This window comes from Carassius gibelio, chromosome A16 (assembly GCF_023724105.1).
Source record: "Carassius gibelio isolate Cgi1373 ecotype wild population from Czech Republic chromosome A16, carGib1.2-hapl.c, whole genome shotgun sequence".
In the NCBI taxonomy this organism is placed as follows: Eukaryota; Metazoa; Chordata; class Actinopteri; order Cypriniformes; family Cyprinidae; genus Carassius; species Carassius gibelio.
The window spans coordinates 389,819-408,985 of record NC_068386.1 but is presented as its reverse complement, the minus strand read 5'-3'; the positions used below and the strand labels follow the sequence as shown (position 1 = coordinate 408,985).

Below are 19,167 nucleotides of genomic sequence, written 5' to 3'. Positions count from 1 at the left end.
CAATATTTTTCATATCACATTATTACAATTGATCAAGAAATTAAATATACACCACAGGACATTAAAGCGATTGTTCACCCAAAAATCTAAATTATGTCATTAATAACTCCTCATGTCGTTCCAAACCCGTGAGACCTCCGTTTATCTTCAGAACACAGTTTAAGATATTTTAGATTTAGTCCGAGAGCTCTCAGTCCCTCCATTGAAGCTGTGTGTACGGTCTACTGTCCATGTCCAGAAAGGTCAGAAAAACATCATCAGAGTAGTCCATAGCCCCTTTCACACTGCCATTACACGGGTAAAGTGTTCCTGCAATTGTTCCCTGGTCGCTAGATTCTGCACTTTCACACTGCCAGTGATGACCCGGGATATGTGTGTGCTTTCACACACAACCTGTGAAGATCCCGTAACGACACGTGACATCAGCGCATGACGTGTAATGTACGAGTCGAAAACGCTTGGCACGTTATACTTTCACTGAAGCAAGCAAACGATCTCGGCGTCAGCGCGGAGAGTGAGGAACTAACTGATCTCCGCTTCATTACAGTTTGCACATATTGTTTTGTTGTGAACGTTGATTTTCCTTCAAAACAGTCGGTAAAAGAGTCACGCGATAACTCGCGTCATCACTTCGAAACATTGGATCTGGCTTTTGTTCACACAGCGCTCGTCCCGGGTTGAACCCGGCAATGTTCCAGCAATTTGCCGGGTCCGACGTGCAGTGTGAAAGGGGCTCATGTGACATCAGAGGGTCAGTTAGAATTTTTTGAAGCATCCAAAATACATTTTGGTCCAAAAAAAACAAAAACAACGACTTTATTCAGCGTTGTCTTCTCTTCCGGGTCTGTTGTGAGCGCGTTCACTGCAGTGTATGATATCCAGTAGGGCTGGGCGATGTCTAACGATATGATCATGCGCATCTAATCAGTAAAGCTGCTTCCGTGATCACCACTAAAATATCGCGTTCATTATCGAAGGCGATTCACCTGAGATAATGAACGCGATCTACGGCTCTGTCTATTAAATGCCACTCCAATTATAAGCAGGTGATGCCGATTTTAGCAGTGATCACGGAAGCAGCTTTACTGATCAGATGTGCATGATCATATCATGATCATATCGTTAGATATATCTTTTAAACAATTCAGTTCGTTTTGGTGAACTGATTCAAAAAGATCCGAATGATTCGTTCACGAACCGGATATCACAAACTGCTTTGTTTCAAACTCTCTCACACAGACACGGAAGAGAAGACAATGCTGAATTAAGTCGTAGTTTTTGCTATTTTTGGACCAAAATATATTTTCGATGCATCAAAATATTCTAACGGACCCTCTGATGACACATGGACTACTTTGATGATGTTTTTCTTCTCTTTCTGGACATGGACAGTAGACCGTACACACAGCTTCAATGGAGGGACTGAGAGCTCTCGGACTAAATCTAAAATATCTTAAACTGTGTTCAGAAGATGAACGGAGGTCTCACGGGTTTGGAACGACATGAAGAGTTATTAATGACATAATTTTTGATGAACTAACCCTTTAACAACTTGTTTGTTGAATTAAAATCCATGTAAAATGTGCAATCATAATGTAACGTGCTAATATTCTGAATAAACCTTAAAACTGACACCTAATTAAGCAAGACTAGCGCAGGAGGAGCAGTGTGACAGGTGGAGGTGAGCGAGAGGGCAGCAGTTATCAGTGTGTCACTCCGAACGTCTCCTCAGGCTGATAGAGAGAGAGAGTGAGAGAGATAGGGAGAGAGAGGGAGAGGGAGAGAGAGAGAGAGAGAGAGAGAGAGAGAGTACCTCTGCTGCTGTTCTCCATCGTGTACAGGTAATCCATGTAGAAAGCACCATAGCGCTGCAGCCCCGTGTTCTCTGTGTATGTCTCCTGTGAACAGAAGCAGAGCAGAACTGGATCACATCGAACCTTCACTAACCACAGACCGAGCTTCTAGCTTCTACACAGAAAACAGAAATATGCCACACTTAAAACACTGCACAGTCTATCAGCATCTACATCACTGCAACAGATATACATTATGAGGCTAAGTCAAGTAACCTTTATTTGTATAGTGCTTTATACAACACTAATCGTGTCAAAGCAGCTTTACAGAGTCACACAGGAAAACAGATTGTCAGTAAAGCAAGAAGACAGTAACAGAGTCAGATCATTTATGATTCAGTAATTCATCATCCAGTTCAGCTCTCTTCAATAGTTTCTGTGCAATCAGTCCAGTGTCCCCAACTAAACAAGACAGAGAAACCAAAGCTCCTTGGTGACAGGAATGGAGGAAAAAACCCTGGGAGAAACCAGGCTCTGTCAGAGGCCAGTTCTCCTCTGACCAGAAAAAAAACACCACAAGCTGCTTTGATAGAAAATGTTTACATTGACTTTCATCATTCATTCATCAGGCAGAAGCTTTTATCCAAAGTGACGTGCAGTTCAGAGTGAGTTTCCCATTCCTGCAGTCCTGCTGTACTACTGGAGCATTTACAGAGCATTTACAGAGCATTTATAGAGCGTTCCGTTACTGCAGTCCTGCTGTACTACTGGAGCTACATGAATGATAAAAGGGCATTCATAGAGCATTTATAGAGCATTTATAGAGCATTCATAGAGCATTCAGAGAGCGTTCCATTCCTGCAGTCCTGCTGTACTACTGGAGCTACAGGAATGATAAAAAAGCATTCATAAAAAATTTAGAGAGCATTTATAGACCGTTCATAGAGCATTCATAGAGCATTTAGAGAGCATTCATAGAGCGTTCCATTCCTGCAGTCCTGCGGTACTACTTGAGCTACAGGAATGATAAAAGAGCATTCATAGAGCATTTATAGAGCATTCATAGAACATTTAGAGAGCATATATAGAGTTCATAGAGCATTCAGAGAGCATTCGTAGAGCATTCATAGAGCGTTCCATTCCTACAGTCCTGCTGTACTACTGGAGCTACAAGAATGATAAAAGAGCATTCATAGAGCATATATAGAGCATTCATAGAGCGTGTATAGAACGTTCAGAGAGCATTCAGAGAGCATTCAGGGAGCATTCAGAGAGCATATATAGAGCATTTATAGAGCGTTCAGAGAGCATTCAGAGAGCATATATAGAGCATTTATAGAGCGTTCAGAGAGCATTCAGAGAACATATAGAGCATTCATTGAGCGTTTATAGAGCATTTATAGAGCATTCAGAGAGCATATATAGAGAATTCAAAGAGCATTCATAGAGCGTTTATCTAGCGTTCACAGCGCATTCAGAGAACATTCAGAGAGCATATATAGAGCATTCATAGAGCATTTATAGAGCGTTCAGAGAGCATATATAGAGCGTTCACAGAGCATTCAGAGTGCATATATAGAGCATTCATAGAGCATTTATAGAGCGTTCACAGAGCATTCAGAGAGCATATATAGAGCATTCACAGAGCGTTTATAGAACGTTCAGAGAGCATATATAGAGCATTCACAGAGCATTCACAGAGCGTTTATAGAACGTTCAGAGAGCATATATAGAGCATTCACAGAGCATTCACAGAGCGTTTATAGAACGTTCAGAGTGCATATATAGAGCATTCACAGAGCAAACGCACAGATGTCTGTAATCGTACCCTGTGCAGGTTTCCATCCAGTATGAATTCTGCTCGGACTCCGTTGTTCTCTGGGCTGCGGTAGTCGAAGAGGGAGTTGGTCAGATATGTCATGCCCTTAACATTCAGCGTGTCGCCGCAGCGGAAGAACACGGCATCCTGCAGCAGCACACACACACTCAACATCACCACACAGTGAGGACAGATGCACGCGTGTGTGTGTGTGTGTGTGTGTGTGTGTGTGTGTGTGAGAGAGAGTGTATGTTTATCTGTGCGTGTGTGTGTGTGTGTGTTTGAGAGAGAGTGTATGTGTGTCTGTGTGTGTGTGTGAGAGAGAGTGTGTGCATGTGTGATAGAGTGTATGTGTGTCTGTTTTAGAGAGAGTGTGTGTGAGTGAGTGTATGTGTGTGAGAGAGTGTATGTGTGTGAGTGAGTGAGTGTGTGTGTGTGTGTGTGTGAGCTCTGTATAATGACATGGGTATGACACAGGTATTACAAGGAGAGGGTGACTTATGAGGACATAACCCATGTCCCCATTTTTCAAAACACTTATAAATCATACAGAATGAGTTTTTTTGAGAAAGTAAAAATGCACAAAGTTTCCTGTGAGGGTTAGGGTTAGGTGTAGGGTTGGTGAGAAGGGACAGAGAATATACAGTTTCTACAGAATAAAAACCATTACACCTATGGGATGAACACACTTTACACTAAAACAAACATGTGTGTGTGTGTGTGTGTGTGTTTTAGAGAGAGTGTGAGTGAGTGTAAGTGTGTGTGAATGTGTTTTTATGTGTGTGCGAGAGTGTTACCTCCTCTCTTCTGTTCATGTTCTCTTCAAAATCACGAACCCCCATGATGCCCTTCAGACACACAGCACGACAGCCCACGACTCCAACCTGACAGTCGAAGAAGGGCTCGCCCATCATCAGCGCCTGAAACACACGAGCAGTCGTCAGTGAGTGCAGGAGGATGTCTGGGAGCTGAGGACAGGCTCGAGTGTTTCCCTCACCTCCACCGTGATTCCCTCCTGCTCCACACTGAGGACCTCACGAGACTTCAGCTTCTGTGGACTGTAGTAACTGCTCTCAGAGCAGCTCTCGGTCAGCTACACAGACCAGAGAACACAGACTCATGAAAAAACAGTCTCAAGAAACTGGGATGTCATATTATTAATAAATGTTAGGAACTTCCCCGGTTTATCCTGCGCTCATAACCCCAGTCTAACCCAATCTAAAGCCTGCTGATGTGGGACTATTATATATTATACATCTCCAGTGCTACAGGCTCCACAGCTCAAGATTCACCATTCTTTAATGTGTTTGGAGAAACAATATCAAATAATTCCTCCTGCATACTTTCAGGTTTCCCAGGGATTCTCAGTGGACGATGAATTAAGAGATTAAAATGATTGACCATGTTCCTGTGGCTCAGTGGTAGAGCTTTGCATTAGCAGCGCAAAACGTTGTAGGTTCGATTCCCAGGGAACACATGTTAGGTAAAAAAATTTTAAAAAATGAAGTGATTTGAGAAGACAATATCCCTAGAAGAGAGCAGCGAACTCCTGAGCATAAATCATATCACACCGCCTTCTGATCTGAGAGTAACACACAGTTTGTGTAATCTGGACTGACAGTGATAGCAAACAGTATATAATGTACATTCATCATCCAGAGCATGGAGAGCTCTCCAAACATCAACAAGCCCAAGATCTGGACCTGGCCAGAGAAGAAGGAGTGGAGCTGCTCAAACTGACACATGACTGAAATCTGTACACTTACTAATCAGTATTTAGTTTGAGAATTTGTCTCTGCATTTTCCTCTACTTTTTCTGCTCACCTTAAATGTGACGGAGGCTTTGGTGCAGTAGAAGCCGACAGACACTATGGGGTCTCTGGGTGAGCTCTGCAGGGGGCGAGCGGCTCCAGACTCCGGTGTGTCTCCAGGCTCGCCCTCGCCCTCCTCCTCTCCGGTGCTCACGATGGCCGGGACGAAGGACCAGGCCCACGACATCCATCCTTGATCTTCATCCTCACCCTGGAAGTACTGCCCTGTCAGAGCCGGATCGGACGCGTCCATCAGACCTGCAGCACACGATGAGATCAGCTGCTGTCAGCGCACTGGAATGTGTGTAAACCTCACTGCGAGCGTCTCTGCAGGATCACACACTTCTCACAGACATTCTGACACGCTTTAATTAAATCTCTCACTCAGCCTCTGTTTCTCTCCTGAGAAGCTTTGAGACACACATGACAGTCTCCAGAGCAATAAACCAATAACCACATCTGATCCAGTGAGTCCTTCAGCCTCAGAAACAAACCCATTCAAGAGAATGAGAAACTCACCAGAGACACTCTCTCGAAGCGAGCCGCTCTCCTCCTTCTCTGCGTCTCGATGGACGCCCATCTCTCCGTAATACAGCGCCACACCCAGCTCCATCAGCCGGATGAACATGGGCAGCTGCTGGTCCGTCAGAGAGAGCTTCAGACTCTCCACCATCGTGTGCACCTACACACACACACACACACACACAGAGAGACGGTGATGCACGAGAACACAGACCTCATCCTGACACACCACAGATGCACTGCTTACTTTAAAGACGGCGGGGATTTTGGCGTTGATGTTGTCGTAGGTGAAATGAAGACGAGTTCTGAAGGAGCATTTGTAGAGCAGCGGGTCCTGATAAAACTCAATCTTCCCGCTGGCATTACGCTTATCCAAACACACGGTGCAGTCGGAGAAATTGATCACCTTCCTCAGGACCAGGTCAGGAGCTACAGAGAGAGAGAGAGAGAGAGAGAGAGAGAGATGGAGAGATAGTGAGAGAGAGAGAGAGAGGGAGAGAGAGAGAGAGACGGAGAGATAGTGAGAGAGAGAGAGAGAGAGAGAGAGAGTGTGAGGGAGAGAGAGAGAGAGAGAGTGAGAGAGAGAGAGAGAGTGAGAGAGAGAGAGAGCGCTGGCGGCAGCAGTTCATCAGGTTTATTAGCTGCTCTTCAGATCGTGATGCAGCTCAGCAGCAGCTGACTCTAAAGAAGCACTTCAAAGGGTCAAAGTTCAATGTGTGTGTGTGTGTGTGTGTCAGACTATGAAAGAATAACATCATCTCTTCTGAGGAGTTTTGTGAACAGGTTTAAGCAGTTGTTGCAATAATGATTCTGGCACATGCATTTCATTTGTGTAATTCCAAGGAATATTTATAAAGCAGAATTACAAAATCAACTAAATTCAAAAAAACCATACCTGATCCCACCCTGACCCGAGTGTTACTAACCTATTAATCTGGCCTAACCAAAAACACTCTCCACTGACTCGCACACCCCAAACTGACCAGCACTGACCCTACATTCATTCACCAAACTCACCGACGATGTCCATGAAGGCTCGGTCCCACAGATCGTCCACCGTGTAGCACTCCGCAGACGTGATGTTGACCGACAGCACGATGTCATCTTCCACATACTTCAGAATCAGATTATTGACCACGATATTGACGTTATTCACCACTCGCCGAATCAGGCTCTGCACGTACCCTACAGACAGCAGGAGGAATAATCAAACACTGGGACGCTCACACTTTCACAGTCTTCAAAGAAAAATGCAGCACAAGATGCTGAAAAAAAATTAAAAATAAAGAAATGAGACATTTGATACAAACATAGATGTCTGATGCACATGTAGATTATTTCCCCTTGATACTGTAAAAGCATGACTGTAAAGAAGACCTGTGCACTTCACATTGATCAGCAGCCTGAAAAACTCTTACTGTGATGAGTGAATAAATAAACTGCACACAGAAAGCGAACACAGGGACAAAACTACAGCATCCCATCATTCAGTGCCTGGATCAGTTCATCAGGAGTCCTGCTTTAATTCTGCTTCACACCGCGTCTGCCGTTACTGACACCGGGAACACTCTCGTTTCGCTGCGTCTCACTCTCACTAACAAAACACTTCACACTTTTCAGGATTAGTTCACTGCAGCTATAATCACAATCTCACTGATCAACTGTGTAGCCCTAGTGTATTCAACATCTGTGTGTGTGTGTGAGTGTGTGTGTGTGTGTGTGTGTCTGTATGATGTGAGTGTGTGTGTGTGTGTGTGTGTGTGTGAACAGAGCAGCTCATAACCAGAAGCTCCCGTTGAACAGCATCCACGCTCTAAGGTCATTACTCAACAAAGCACCAAGGTACTGAAAACATTACAAACCAGAGTTTCAGCAATAAAATATGAAAATATACTGCACTAAATGGTCGTAACCGCAGTCCAATGGCATTATTCAGTCCTGGTGAATGCTCACAGTCCCACTTCAACTTATAAAACTTTAATGCTTTTTCCTTGTTGTCCAACTCAAATGTTTGTCTTCCTGTGCGAGAGCGCTGTGTTTTATTAATGAGCTCTGGAGCGCCGCGGATCATAATCCGACAAACTCAAAGCCTCACGATCAGGTGAAGAACAAATCAGTGTGGGGTCCCAGTGGTGCTTCACTTCCTGTGGGCATCACTCATGTGTGTGTGTGTGTGTGTGTGTGTGAGTGTGTTTGTGTGTGTGTGCGGGCGATGATCACCGCCGTGATGTTTTGTACGCTGGTTTGCATGTGTCAGTCATGTGTTGGTGTGTGTTGAACACGCGGGTCAGCGGCGGGTCTGTGTGTGTGTGTGTGTGTGTGTGTGTGTGTGTGTGTGTGAAGCACCTGCATTCACAGTCATAAAGTCATTCCCTGTTAGTGCTCTCTGGATCCAATTTAGCGAACGGAGCGGGCGACTTTCCCTCCGTCCACCTTCATCTCTCTAAAAACTATTGCTTCAGCTGCACCTGTGCTGCGGCCCGTGGGGACGAAAAACTCCAGTCATAAAATATCTGGAAAAATCAACTGCTTTATGTGCTAGTCGAGCCAAGAGCGGCGTTCAGACTGCCCCGGCCTCTTCCTGCCCGCCGAGCACATCAGCTGCGGTTAGGATCCAGACATAACCCTGTGTGGACGCGCAGGAGACAATCACAGAAACTACTACCTTCCTCTGAGCTTCACTAAATCAATGCAACAAACCAAAACACTGATGGCATGAGCATAAATCATCTAAATATGAATCTGAATAACAAGCTGTCAGAATCAGCAGACACACTGATAGTCGCTCAGTTTCATCTTTTATTCTGATCGTGTGTCACTACACTGCACTCACACTGTTGCACATCTAACCCCAGTCCAGGTACATCAATTACCAGATCGATTTCATATCCATCATGACATTAAACTTTCTCACAAGAGCTGATCCCTAAAAACATGTCAGTGTCTGTGGAGCAAAGATTTGAGGCCAGTTTCCCTCACAGTGAGAAAACATATAGAGCAATGTGTGAAATCACAAAAAAAACTGCATATAAAGTAACTTGAGTAAAAGAGTGTGTGTGTGGGTATGTGTGTGTGTGTGTGTGGGTGTGTGAGTGTAAGTTTATGTGTGTGTAAGTGTGTGTGTGTGAGCTTCAATGAAAACAAACAGTGTGCTGAGCTCTGATGGGGGTCTTTAAGAGGCTTTCCAGATAAGAGCCGCTCCTCAGGGAGGGACCGTGGCCCCGCGGCCTTCACAACATCACTCACCTGGGGGCAGGTCAGGGTCGCTGGGGGCCTGCTGCACCCGTCGAGGTTTAGACGCGGCCTTAGAGCTCTCAGAGGTGCTGCGATTGGTCGAACTGGACGTACAGCTTTCATTATCATCCTGCACACAGAAACAACACACAACATCTGAGAGGGACACGAGAACAGATGAGAAGACAATTAAGATTTTAATACACTTTCTGGCTGTGTGTGTGTGTGTGTGTGTCTGAAGGAATGAAGAGCTCTTCACAGATGCACTGTGGGATAAACAGCAGTAAAGGTTTATTCCTCCTTTATTGCTGCAGTCTGCTGTGTGTTTGTGATGAAAGAGTGAAGATGCAGCTAAAACAATCAGACGAGCGCAGCGTCGAGGTCAGACGCAAACATCCCAGGACGCTTGTCACTGATAACAGCCTCTGATTTACTGGAGAGATTCACTTTACTGCATCAGTAACGGCCTCTACACCCCCCACGTGAGCCACGGTGACCTCTGACCCGAGACCAGCATCACATGAACCCAGAGTTAAACACACTCAGTCAACCTCCGTAACATCAACAAGCCCTTCAGCAGCCACACCACACGCCTCCATCAGCTCCAGCTGTGTTCATGAAGACGTCTGACACAACAACACACACACCAGCAGATATAATAAACACACCACACCGAGAGATTAACACTGAGCGCAGAGACCAGGAGGAGCTGCTCTGAGAATCTACTGGAGATTATACGCACACCTCCACATCTGCAAACACTTGCACAAGCGCAGCACGTCTGCACATCTCACTGAGAGCTGCGCCGCTGCAGATCCAGAGCAGATCCTGCACATGAAACGCCTGCAGATGTTTCTACAGCATCATACTCCGCTGCTCACAGGAACTGTAAAAACAAACTACATTCATTAGATCATTAATCATCAGAGAAACACACAGCGGACACTGCTCACCTCCTTCTGTTCTCAACACACACACATCACCTGAGACACACACACACACACATCACCTGAGAGACACACACACACACACACACACATCACCTGAGACACGACACACACACACACACACACACACACAGACACTCTCTCTCTCTCACCTGCAGCTGAACTTTGACTCTTTGATTCAACAGACTCTTTCTTTCTCTTGTTTTTTCTGTGAATTTATTTTATTTGAATGGAATCAGTTTATGTGCAAACATGTGATGAAGAATGTCTCATGTCTGAACTGAATCGGTCAGGGTTTCTCGTCTCTGCGCTGCGTCTGGTTTCGGGTCTCTCCGGGCCGAACTTTACCAGCACATCATTTGTCTGAACGTCATTTGCAATTTTCCAAAAGTTCTTTCTGAACAGGACGGCTCTGTGAAACACATCTGCAACAAATACCTGTTTGGGAATTAAACAGAACCGTCCCGACTGGATTCCACATGGCAGAAACACGCAGCCGGCGGTAGCTGCAGCGCTGGGTGATATTAGTGCAGCGAAACACACACATGTTCCAGATCTATTCTGCAGAAGCTGCTATAATCAGCTCTAATTGACTTCCCTGCTAAACGTGTTTCTAACTGGCCATCTGGACTCAAACACCAGGCCCATCATGCACCTCTCGCCAACCAACACCACACGTCTTCTCCAGCGTCGGGTCAGTGACGTGCTGTCGATTAGCACAGACAGAAATCTCCATGAGTTTCTACACTAAAGCTCTGCACAAACACGGGATATTTCTTTGAGGTGAACTCTTCAGTATTAGATCTGTGAAGTGTCTCAATCACCTTCAGGGCTGCTGAAACTGCTCTGGATGAAGGAACCGCTGGCTTTGTTACTCACTGCATGCAAACAGCTTCACGGATCGTCACTTCACAAGCCTTTCTGTGCAAACATCACGTGAAGGCCACGAGGTTGGCTCAGTGAGCAACTGAATATGACGTTAGTCAGGATTGCTGAGTGATTCGTCACAGACTCATGTGATTATACTTTCAACCCTCTGCTGTCTTACAGATGCAGTTACAGTGCTGCACACTCGTCTAAAGCATTTTAAATTAAATATGGCATCTCTGACTCAGGTCTATTAGATTCACATGAAACATGCTCACACAGGTATCACAGATCAGAGCTTTAACACATGAACCTCGACTGTGCTTCAGCCAAACACAAACTCACACTCGCTCACAGTGTGTGTGTGTGTGTGTGTGTGTGTGTATCTCAGACTCGAGATCTCATTCAGACACTGACCGTGACCCCGTCCCGGAGCTTGAGGATGCACTCCATGGTGTTGATGGTGATGACCACGGGCTCCGAGCTCAGTTTGGTCCAGGGCACGTGGATGCGCAGCTCGTGGATGTGGCCGCTCAGGAAGGTGAAGGGCAGCTTGAGCTCCTGCAAACACACACACACACACACCAGACGTCAGCAATTCAACACTCACAATCAAACAGAACCAATTCACAACAGCTTCAAACGCTTCCCGAGGCGTCCTGACAGGATTCCGGAGTGGCTTTAATTGAAGATCACTAGAGAAAGTTTAACTCCCGCTCGGGACGACGCAAGCTGCTTCTAATAATATCCTGAATCTAACTCAGAGAGCGTGTGCGGAGCCAAACATTCACACAACATGACACACTGATCCCTTCCAGATATTACAACTGCAAGAGCTCAGTGTTGCCCAAATAAGAACTATGAAAGAAAAGAAATCTGTATGTGAGAGCTGAGAAACATCCACAAACATCCACTTCAGAAACACTGACCGCTCTGAAGAAACAACATGACAACACTCGAGGACTCATTTCAAGTTTAAAAAATAGATAAATGTGGGCTGTGTTCAAGTCTGTTCACAGTCACGCAGCGGAGATAAAGTTCATGTTAGCGGTTGATTTACACTAAATGTCCAGGCAGATTAAAGTTTGATCCATACTCATTCTGAATATGATTATTTATTTTTTGTAAACTGATGCAGAATGATTTCAGAATCAACTGACCCTTTACTACTGACCAATCCTACCTTAGCAACTGTTTCCAAGCTGTTGCTTATTCAAATGCAAGTCTATGAATGCAATGATAAACATTTTCAAAAACGAAACACAAAGATGTGACGTTACTCTCCTCACCTTCAACCATCACACACTGAAAGGAAACTTACACGAACAAACTACTTCCAGTAAACCATGACTGAAATCTCAGGAGATATTACTAGACACCCAAACCATCTGTGTGTGCCCCTGATCATCTCTCTTCTGAGTGTTAAACACAATCTAACACATATAGACAACTTCACTGTACATTAATAAATATATAATCATAATATATGACATAAATACTATTATAAACTAGGTTAGTGGATCATTCAGTAGCAAAAAAGTAATGAGTAAGCAGCATATGGTCGATTAGACAACAAGAAAGGATGTTAATAATCTTTCATTGGCAAGAGTATTCTAACATGGAAGTCTCCACTAAAGAGCGGCACAGAGCACTTCTGCACATCCTGAGCGCAGAATGATGAGCTTGAAGCATCACAGAGACACAGCACAGATCTGCACAGAGATGATTCTGATGTGTAGTATATTATAGCTGTGTGAGAGTTTAGAGCCTTTTCTTTTAACAGTTTTTAGTCACTGTGTGCATGAAGCACAACTCACAGTGCTCTGTACTCTGGTGTAGTGATCTCGAACCGACACACGGTAGAAGGTTTCATGCTTTAGAAACAGCACTAAAGTCCAGCTAGAGAAAGTCCTTTCATGCAAAACCTCTGGTGTTTCTCTACAGATCAAGAATAATAATAGGAACAGAGAATCACCTTCCAGAGTTTCCTCGTTTTGACTGTCGTAACTGAACACAACACAGTTTGAACCAAGGATGACAGAGAGATAAATATTGATCTGTACCTCACATTAAACTATGGAACAGCTTCACAATCACACAGAATAGGTTACGCACTATATGGGATCTGGAAACCTGATCTTACTATAGATACTGATCCTGAGTATCCTCAGTATGGGATCAGCACAGATCTAGATATTACAGATGTCTCAGATGTTCTGGTAGTACATTATTTTCCAGAGGAATACATATGAAGTGTGATGGAAAATGTCCAGATCCTTCAGTCAGAATGATTTGTTTCAGTCCTTCTGGGTGGCAGATCCCCAAACCAGAAGTGCTGCCATGTTTTAAAATGCAGTAAAGCTCCTTCAGAAAAGGCAGACAGAAGGAAAGCTGTGGTTGATGCTGTGACGGTCTCTCACCTGCTCCAGAACGTCCAGTCTCAGGTCCAGTTTGCTCAGAACCACGTCTCCTCCCCATAACGACAGCTGCAGGTCCGACGGCTTCAGGTTCTTAATGTAGCGGTTCACATAACTCATCAAGAGAGGAGAAACATAGGACTCCAGCATCCTGACATCCCGTCACGCCTGCACACACACACACACAGAGAGAGAGAGAGAGAGACACACACACACACACACACACAGAGAGAGAGAGAGAGAGAGAGAGAGAGAGAGAGAGACACACACACACACACACAGAGAGAGAGAGACACACACACACACACACACACACACACACAGAGAGAGAGAGACACACACAAAGAGAGAGTTATATAACTGTAGAAATGAATCTTGATTTCTAATAGATCATCTCTGAAAGCACTGATCAGCTTTCCTCCACTCAGAATATTCAACAGAACGTATAAACGATAATGAACTTTATCTGAACAGATCTGCTGCTGCTGTAACACTGAGGTCTCCAGGTGTACATAATAAAAGTCTGAGCATATATATATATATATATATATATATATATATATATATATATATATATATATATATATATATATATAAACTTTATTTATATAGTGCTTTATACAACACTGATCGTGTCAAAGCAGCTTTTCAGAGTCACACAGGAAAACAGATTGTCAGTAGAACAAGAAGACAGTAACAGAGTCAGATCATTTATGATTCAGTAATTCATCATCCAGTTCAGCTCTCTTCAATAGTGTCTGTGCAATCAGTCCAGTGTCCCCAACTAAACAAGACCAAAGCTCCTTGGTGACATCAGTTCTCCTCTGACCAGACCAAACTAAGGTGTGGTTTAATTCCAGTCTGCAGCACCGGTCAGATTGAGCAGAGGACTCTTCTAGTTCACCTGTTATTAGCAAATGTTAACTGTACTTTGATGTAGTTTCTGCCTCAGTCTCTGACACCGCTCGTCACTGTCAAAATGACTGATGTGGCCAATCAAATTAAAGGGGCGGGGTTATACTGACGCTTCAGATTTAACGGTCAAAGCGCGTGATGTAAGATTAATATTTTTAGTTTTACATAATAATCTGAAATAACCGACTGTAATATTAAGCGAAACTACTCAACTTTTGACAAATTCCGCCGTTTTAAATAAAAAAATAATTATATATAATATATATATATATATATATATATATATATATATATATATATATATATATATATACGTAATTCATGCAATGTAATTCTTAGACCAGACAAGAAACTTTAAATGCCAGTTTTCAGCATATTACACAAAAGATTAAGAGTGAATGTGTGCATATTGTGAATTAATTCGTGATATTGGGTACCTGTTCTTCTGGTATCATTTCAGTAAATTCACTTTAAAGTGTAAGAGTTATAACGCTCACTCCTCCATCAGGACAGTCATTAAAATCGTTCACTTTTTAATTAATTTTAGCTCTTCAACCATTTTATGTGTTCTTATTTTTAATCATTACTTTAAATTTCTTCGAGCTGTGTATTTTGATATCCCTGTGTCTGCTAAAGAAGTTAAAGAGAGAATTCAGCTGAAAATGACAGCAACCCGCGTGAAACATTACAGATTTCTGACAGAAATTAAAAACACGAACTGTGCCAAAAACACATATTGTATTACAAGTTATTAGAGGCTTTGTTCAGAAGTTATTAAAGCGTGGGCCTTGATTTGACTGAGTGAGAGAGCGATTACTGCATTCGCGCATCACTGTGTTTACTTTCCTCACCGACACTCTTAAGCTCAGGTTTATCGCTGTTTCTAAAGCTGTCATTATCAACATGAACATCACACGACACACTCGTGTCACACACTCACAAACACATAAACACTTACAGCTTCACCGACGCGTCAGACTCCTACAGAAACACAAACACAAGCAGCGTCCATCACTTCCGCATACACAACGCCTCAGCGTCGATACGTCACTTCCGGCACAGGGCTGACGCGAAGCAGACGTGAGCGCTCGCGTCATAGCAGTTTGAGTTAAATAACATTTTTGTCAGTTTCTTTCAAATACAAACGACAATGCTTAGATGACCGACGGACATAAAAAGTTTAATTAAGTCTTTAAACTTTAAGTTTTATCATTAATGTTACCTGCGTTTCGCGTTCTGCATGAATGGACCCTAATTATCACGATCCATTAAATATCACTCTTTCTAAACACCGAGCATATATTAATAATTGTTATTTAGACACTGACAGTGCGTTATTAATCAGGATCTGTGTGAACGCTTTAGTTTGAGGCTTTACTCTTTATTGAGAGATAAATGAAGAGATGCGAGACTGAAATAAACTGTTTGTGTTTATTAGCTTAAATATACACTTTAATCTGTAAATACTGACAATACACTGACTATAGACACGCTTCTACTGTATTAGTAAATACTGACAATATGTAGCCTACTTAATATAATGATAGCTACTTGTTATTATCATCATAAACACTAACTCCCCATTATTAGATGATTTACAAATACTGTCCGTTGATTTACAGTCATAATCAATAAATGCACATTATTTTCCCACGGAATCGTGTGTTACATGATCGGAGTCTATTTAAAACAGTTCATTCAGATTTGCTCTATTTTTGTCTTCTTCCTTTGAGATTTGTCTTTGTGGAATATTTTATCACAGGCCTTTGATGGGAATCATTTCAGTTTCCTGTTCCAAAATAGTTCGTCTTCGTGTTGTATTTATAGGATTACCCGATTGCGTGGTTTATTCGAAAGGATCAGAAGAGCTCTACAAATTAATCTGCTATTCATTTCAAGAGTTTAATTTTACGGGCTCATAATTTACCCGTGCCACTGATGGTTTATTATATTTACGATGTTCAAGATTAGCCTACCTTTTTTTTTTTTTCGATGTGCCTTTTCTAACGATCTTCCAAAACACGTCCGTCTTCTTTTTCCGTTTCTGCAGCTTTGCTTTCCACATTATTCACTTTTTTAAATAGAATAACAATTATATTTATATAGTGAACTATTTAGGCTACACAATATATTTATTCACATTGTATTTTTTTAGATGAAAGCATGAATATGTTTGTACTGTCTGTCCACTTTACACCTTAAATGAGAGATTTGATCAATGTTTGTTTGTTCTCTGTTTAATGATCGGCTCAAACAGCAGAAATCATCTCGAAGCCAAACTCCACAGTAGTTCAGTTCACATGCAAAGAAAACTAAATTAAATCGACAGTTACACTTTTAGTGATGTAACTAACACAGAAAGTCCAGACAGCTAAATATTATAGTATATTATAATACAATATTTGTACACATTGATAGTTTTTATTGTAAATGTTCTATTCGTCTGAAAGCTCAGCAGCCAATAGTTCTGCAGGACACTGCTGACATTCATATATATATATATATATATATATATATATATATATATATATAATTATTAAAATTATATAACCATGTCGGGACATTTAATTCTAATAAAATAAAAGATTATTATTACAAAATGTAAAAAGGGGAACATTTGAAGTTTGTTTTTTTTACACAAAAGTCCAGTCGCCGTTTGAAAAAAGATAGCTCTTTTATTAAAGCAGAATTGTGTCCGTCTCTTCTCAATCATATTTTATTGTCTTTGACTCAAATATAGTGGATTAATCCTGTGCTCGTGTGAGGAGATCAGCCGCTTTATTTACACGATGAATTCTCCCAGATGTGAACACAGATCGAAACGCGTTGAGTTCAGATGCAGGTGATAATAAAAATAACAATAAAAACTTTATTTACATGAGTTCACAGAGTCTGTTTGGGTGCAAGCGAGTCCATCAAACATGAGTCCGCCTGAACAGAGTGTCGAGAGCACTCGTTAGTTCACTAGTTAGTAGTCCTGCTGTGGGCTGTGTGTCAAACTGTGGCGTCGCAGGTCGCAGTTGCGCCGAAACAGCTTCCCGCAGCGGCCGCAGGAGAAGGGCTTGAGGTCTGTATGGGTGAGAAGGTGAGTTTTCAGGTTACTTCTTTGATTAAAGGTTCTTCCGCATGTGGGGCATTTGTGAGGAGATTCCTGTTCAGATTTGAAGCAAGCAAAGGATTATTCCCTTCAGTTTTCCATCGAAAATAAATGCTTCAATGTCAACATTTGAGGCCCATGCAGCTGAGCGAAAAAGCCACGAGGATTTCTTAACACTGCTCGTCTATAATCGACAGCCCCAAACATGACATTTTAATTAAGAGCTACGAACGAACAAAAATCTGTTGGTGCAGAATGTCATTCACATATATACAGAAGGTACAAATGAGGACAATTTACCTGCAAGTGCAAGGTTTTATGAACCGCCAAAGTTCGTGACTGACAAAATCCCTTCCCGCACTCCTGACATTTGAAGGGTTTCTCCTTGGAGTGAATATATCTGTAAAACAAGCGAGAATGAGTCGAGCTGGACCTGACACACACACACACACACACACTCTGGAGCGGTCACCTGTGGTCTCGCACACACACACACACACACTCTGGTCACCTGTGGTCTCACACACACACACACACTCTCTCTCTGGTCACCTGTGGTCTCGCACACACACACACACACACACACACACACACTCTCTCTCTGGTCACCTGTGGTCTCGCACACACACACACACACACACACACACTCTCTGGTCACCTGTGGTCTCGCACACACACACACACACACTCTCTCTCTGGTCACCTGTGGTCTCGCGCACACTCACACACACACACACACACACACACACACTCTCTCTGGTCACCTGTGGTCTCGCACACACACACACACACACACACACACACACACTCTGGTCACCTGTGGTCTCGCACACACACACACACACACACACACACACACACTGGTCACCTGTGGTCTCGCACACACACACACACACACACTCTGGTCACCTGTGGTCTCGCAGGTGGTCTTGTCTCCTGAAGGCCTTGTGGCAGATGTCGCAGGTGTACGGTCGCTCGTCGGTGTGCGTGCGCTCGTGGATCAGTAGATTGTAGGATTTGGTGAAGTGTCTCCCGCAAAACTTACAAATAAATTCCTTTTTGCTTTTGGACGGCAGTCTGCCGCGCGCGGGCTTTCGGTCCGGGGACAGTTTGGCCAGCTCCGCGCTCAGTTTGGACAGCTCGCCCGGTTTGGGCGGATCCTGCTGCGTGGCCGCCACCGCGAGGTTCGCGAAGTCAAACCTGGGTCTCTCCTTGTGCAGCGCGGGAGCGACGCGCGTCACGGACCCGTGTTTGGGGTGGAAGAGGTGCGCGGCGAACGGAAGAGCCGCGGTGAACGGGAAGCGCGGGTCCACGAGGCCCTGAACGGGCGGGTAGCCCAGAGTCCAGTGGTTCATCTGCATGGTTTGGAGCGAGCTCAGGCCGTACAGATGATCCACGGCGGCGGGGAACGTGTTGAGCGTCTGCAGGAGCGAGTAGTTGAGCTGCAGCGCCGGGTGCACCGGGATCGGCGCCGGTAAAGCTTTACTGCCCATATCAGAACCGAACTCGAAGATCCTGAGAAAACACGCAAACCAAGCCGTTAAACTCCAGTCATGAAACACCTCGTTGTTTTCCCTATCTTTTTTATTTATTTTTTAAAGTTGTTTCTTTTCTCAAATTATGATAGGCTACATGGAAAACATGACTATTTTTTCAGTATTTATTTTTTTTCTAATTGTCTTGCATGGAAAGCATCTGCCATAATTATATTATGCCCATATTTATTTATTTTATTATAATATATA

At 43.4% G+C, this 19,167-nt stretch overlaps 2 protein-coding genes across 4 annotated transcripts in view; both read right to left on the bottom strand.

The window, feature by feature from the left end:
* LOC128030254 (intermembrane lipid transfer protein VPS13B) overlaps positions 1–15,413 on the bottom strand; it is a 70,629-nt gene extending 55,216 nt beyond the window's left edge. For both annotated transcript variants that reach the window (XM_052617720.1, XM_052617719.1), the window contains exons 1-12: positions 15,284–15,413; positions 13,414–13,578; positions 11,411–11,554; positions 9,192–9,309; positions 6,963–7,130; positions 6,193–6,374; positions 5,943–6,105; positions 5,437–5,681; positions 4,610–4,705; positions 4,410–4,532; positions 3,622–3,759; positions 1,814–1,898 (exon numbers count right to left, since the gene is read on the bottom strand). In XM_052617720.1, coding sequence (XP_052473680.1) covers positions 1,814–1,898; positions 3,622–3,759; positions 4,410–4,532; positions 4,610–4,705; positions 5,437–5,681; positions 5,943–6,105; positions 6,193–6,374; positions 6,963–7,130; positions 9,192–9,309; positions 11,411–11,554; positions 13,414–13,560 — 1,609 coding nt within the window. In that variant the 5' untranslated portion in view covers positions 13,561–13,578; positions 15,284–15,413. The remainder of the gene's footprint in view (positions 1–1,813; positions 1,899–3,621; positions 3,760–4,409; positions 4,533–4,609; positions 4,706–5,436; positions 5,682–5,942; positions 6,106–6,192; positions 6,375–6,962; positions 7,131–9,191; positions 9,310–11,410; positions 11,555–13,413; positions 13,579–15,283) is intronic.
* A 1,419-nt stretch (positions 15,414–16,832) lies between these two features.
* LOC128031027 (protein odd-skipped-related 2-like) lies at positions 16,833–19,003 on the bottom strand. 2 transcript variants are annotated; one of them, XM_052619215.1, is made up of 3 exons: positions 18,332–19,003; positions 17,723–17,822; positions 16,833–17,476 (listed from the first exon to the last, which is right to left on the bottom strand). In XM_052619215.1, the coding sequence occupies exons 1-3, from the start codon at positions 18,913–18,915 to the stop codon at positions 17,294–17,296; spliced, it is 867 nt and encodes a 288-aa protein (XP_052475175.1). In that variant the 5' UTR covers positions 18,916–19,003; the 3' UTR covers positions 16,833–17,293. The 2 variants fall into 2 exon arrangements, with proteins under 2 accessions (XP_052475175.1, XP_052475176.1); XM_052619216.1 differs by having other exon boundaries at positions 16,833–17,394; positions 18,332–19,002.
* Positions 19,004–19,167: the final 164 nt, after the last annotated feature.

What these genes read in the sequence shown, in the direction of transcription:
- LOC128031027 (XM_052619215.1), bottom strand. Translation starts at nt 18,915, where the DNA reads ATGGGCAGTAAAGCTTTACCGGCGCCGATCCCGGTGCACCCGGCGCTG. An exon ending in GACCACCTGCGAGACCACAG is followed by an intron (nt 17,823 to 18,331) that starts GTGACCAGAGTG and finishes CTTGTTTTACAG; the next exon opens with ATATATTCACTCCAAGGAGA. An exon ending in ATAAAACCTTGCACTTGCAG is followed by an intron (nt 17,477 to 17,722) that starts GTAAATTGTCCT and finishes AAATCTGAACAG; the next exon opens with GAATCTCCTCACAAATGCCC.